This window comes from Myotis brandtii, unplaced genomic scaffold (genome assembly GCF_000412655.1).
Source record: "Myotis brandtii unplaced genomic scaffold, ASM41265v1 scaffold915, whole genome shotgun sequence".
NCBI classification, from domain to species: Eukaryota; Metazoa; Chordata; class Mammalia; order Chiroptera; family Vespertilionidae; genus Myotis; species Myotis brandtii.
Window position 1 is genome coordinate 228,006 of NW_005371769.1, and position 3,295 is coordinate 231,300.

At 64.4% G+C, this 3,295-nt stretch overlaps 1 protein-coding gene across 1 annotated transcript in view; it reads right to left on the minus strand.

Annotated features, from left to right (window-relative positions):
* The window catches only part of TCEA2 (transcription elongation factor A (SII), 2), a 32,957-nt gene that overhangs the window by 3,053 nt on the left and 26,609 nt on the right, over positions 1-3,295 (minus strand). Inside the window, exons 7-8 of the mRNA XM_014532769.1 lie at positions 1,212-1,274; positions 793-898 (exon numbers count right to left, since the gene is read on the minus strand). Coding sequence (XP_014388255.1) covers positions 793-898; positions 1,212-1,274 — 169 coding nt within the window. The remainder of the gene's footprint in view (positions 1-792; positions 899-1,211; positions 1,275-3,295) is intronic.

Here is a 3,295-nt window from a genome sequence, read left to right on the forward strand (position 1 = left end):
TGCTAAGCCTTCCTGCTAACAACCAACTGGGACCCTCTCCTGCCCAGACTCAGAAGGGTGGCCCCCACCCCTTTCTCGTACACATCCCCCCTCTAGAGGCTGCCTGTGGGCCTTTCTGGGGTCCCCCCAACTGCCCGTCCTGCTGGAGCAGACTGCCATCCACCCACAGTGACTCCTGTGTACAATCTCCCTGGCATGCACACACACAGGCACAGTCCCCACAGGTGAAGCACTTGAACTTGGACAAAGGCGAGCCAGGACAGGCCATGCCCCAGCTGGACCTCGGGCACCAGTGACCCCTCCCCTGAGCACATCCCCCACTAGTCTCCTGAGACCCTGGTCTCCCTGAGACCTTCCCATGGGATGAGGATCCCACCCACCACCAGGCCACGCGGGACCAGAGGGAGGCCCGGGACACAGGCCTGCACTTTGCGGGCTTGGACAGAGCGCTGAGGCTGGAGGGGCTCGGGGTCCTGAAGCGGCACCTCTGCGGTCCCCAGGAGGAGGCTGCCCCAACCCCTCTGAGGGGCAATGCCCCCCTTCCTCTCTGCCACCTCCCTCCTCTTCCCTCCTTTTCCTCACCCTTGGCCCCTTCTCCCTCCTCCCCCTCCCTTCGCCCCTGGCTGGGTGGCTCCCTGCCCTCCTGCCCAAGCCCTGCACTCACCCTCCACTCTCCTCTCTCCTGGCTCTACCTAGCAGCCCGACCCTCCCTCCGGCCCTCAGCCCCCACTCCCAGGTGCTCTGACTCAGGGACAGTGGGGCCCCAGCACAGCCCGTGCTGCTGACGCGCACCCAGGAGCTTCTTCCAGGACTTGATGAGCGACTTGGCCAGTGCAATGACCTCCTCATCCGAGCTCTGCTTCCGCAGGGCGTTGACAGACATGCCGACCCGGGTGGACTGCAAGGCAAGCATGTGGGCTGGGGCAGCCGCCAAGCCCCCTCACAGACCCTCGGAGGCTCCCCCAGGGCGGGGCTGAGGGAAGGGGACACTTCCCGAGGGCTACTGCCCCACCTGGGACTTGGGAAGCTCAGGGTGAGGGCAGGTGGGCCACCCTGTCCCTCCCCCTCTCAGAAAACAGAACAAGGCACAGATGGTCTCCTCGGGAAGGGGTTTGTACTGACCAAGGACCGAGGGGGGGCGGCCAGGGAGCCCTGTGAGGGCCCAGGAGCTGTCCCCGGAGCTGTCCTGAGCAGGGGCACGAGGGCCCTACCTGGAGCAGGTGCAGCGTGACCGGCATGGCCTTCAGCTCCCGCAGCAGGTCCACGGCTCCCTCCTAGAAAGGGGAGGGGTACCTTCATGAAGGACTCTGAGTCTCAGTGCACAAGCCCACCTCTGACACACGAGGGGGGACAGGGCAGTGACAATTTGGAGATCCACCTGGGTCAGATACCCGGGAGGGCGGGAATAAGAAGTGGCCATGCACTCACCCAGCATTACAGGTCGTTAGACTTCTCACCCAGCATCAGCCACTGACCAAACCAGGACGATGGGAAATGCCTTGGAGGGCCACAGCCAGGTGAAGGGGTGGCCCAGGGGTGCTCACTGTCCTGTGCAGTCCCATGCCCCTTGCCCAGGTGCCTTTTTCTAAAGTGGCCCACTCACCCACTGAGAGGGGCTGACCCAGGGCCCAGGGCGCCTCCACCACACCCACACCCAGCATTCACAGTCCCCCACCCCACCCCCATCAGTCTCTGCAGGACTCTCAGGCCCTGGCCAGCCACCCCCCTCGCCTGGACTATTAGACCCCTGGGCTTTCTCTGCCTCACCCCCCACCCCACACCTGTTTTCTCCAAGCCCTCACACAATAAGGCAGTTCCTCAAGGCTCCTCCAGGGGCCAAGCTGCTGCTCCCACTACAGGGTGCCCCAAGGGCTGTGCCCTCCCTCCCTCCAGAGCTGTTTAAATGACACCTTCTCAGTGACCGCACCCCATCCTTCTCCCTGCTTTTCTTCCCTCCACAGATGCTTCGATTTTTAATGCAGTGAGGTTTTCATGTGTCTCCCCTAAAGGGGCAGAGATGACCCCACCCGCCACCCAAGCTTGTGAGAGCCTCAGATGCCCCAGGTCGTGGGAGGGCTTGGCCCACCCCCACCACCAATCTGGGTGGCATCTCTGCTCAGGCTACAGCCCTGGGTGACCTCCTCCGAGGGGACGATGTCGCCAGAGCCAAGGCACAGTGCCACTCACTGATCATCTTCCCCTGACGGAACCCCCGGCTCCAGAATGCCAGCTTTCCAGGGCTCCAGACCAGAGAGACAAACTTGATTCCTGACATCCCAAGCAGGGCCCCAACTCCCCCAGGGGCTTCATGGGCACTGGAACCCCCAAGGGCCTCTGCCAGCTCTCACCCCCACTCCACAGCACCCAGCCCGCGCCACCTCCGCCCGCAGTGTTCACCAGCCAGTTCCCTGGGGCTTGGCCTGAGCAGTGCTTCCACCTGCATCCCCTCCCCCCAGTCCTGCCTGGCCCCACCTACCCTGCTTGGGCTTCGCGACCCATCTCCATCCCCCGCTGGGGGTGTTTATTATTCGTTTTGTCTCCTTTCTCTGGCCATCTCTGGAAAAGGCTACAGACTGTGCCCACGCCCCTGCTCAGCTGCCCACGACCTCCCAGGGATTTGCACACAAGAGGAGGGTAGGCACTCCTGGCAGGGTGAACGAATGAATGGGAGCCAGCCCCTTTCCCAGCAACAGGGTCAACCAGGGATCCACACTCAACCCTGCTCAACCCACAGCCACCCCAAACTGTCGGTGCAAGCACCCAGCGGGGATGGCTGCAGGGTGCGAGCCCAGGACCTCCACTGGCTGAGGCCACACTCCGCCTGGCGCCCAGGAGCTCCGGGGAGCCGAGGGAGTCGGTGTGTGCTGAGCCTCTCCCGGCGGCCAGGACCCTCTCCGCCCACAGGGCGCTTCCGCGGAAGGGCCTGCGGGTGCCGGGGCCTCCGAGCTGTTGGAACCCCATCTGCCAGGCCCCTCTCTGCAGAGGCTCCGGGAGGCAGAACAAGAGGCCCAGGCACCCCCGCCAGGCTCCCGGACCAGGAGGGCCCTTTCCTGGGGTCTCTACTGCCCCCCACTCCCCAGTTGCTGCTGGCCGAGTCCTGGCTAAAGAAGGGAAAGCATTTATTAAGGAAACCTGGCTCTTGTGAGGCGGGGACAGGGAAAGGCCTGCGGCCGGCCCCGCAGGGACTGCAGGGTATAAGAGGCCGATCTCGCACCCCGAACTCTTGCAGGCCGGAGTGGGTGCGGGACCGAGGGATGCGGTGAAGTGGCCCGGAGGGGCGGGGCCGAGGAAGGGC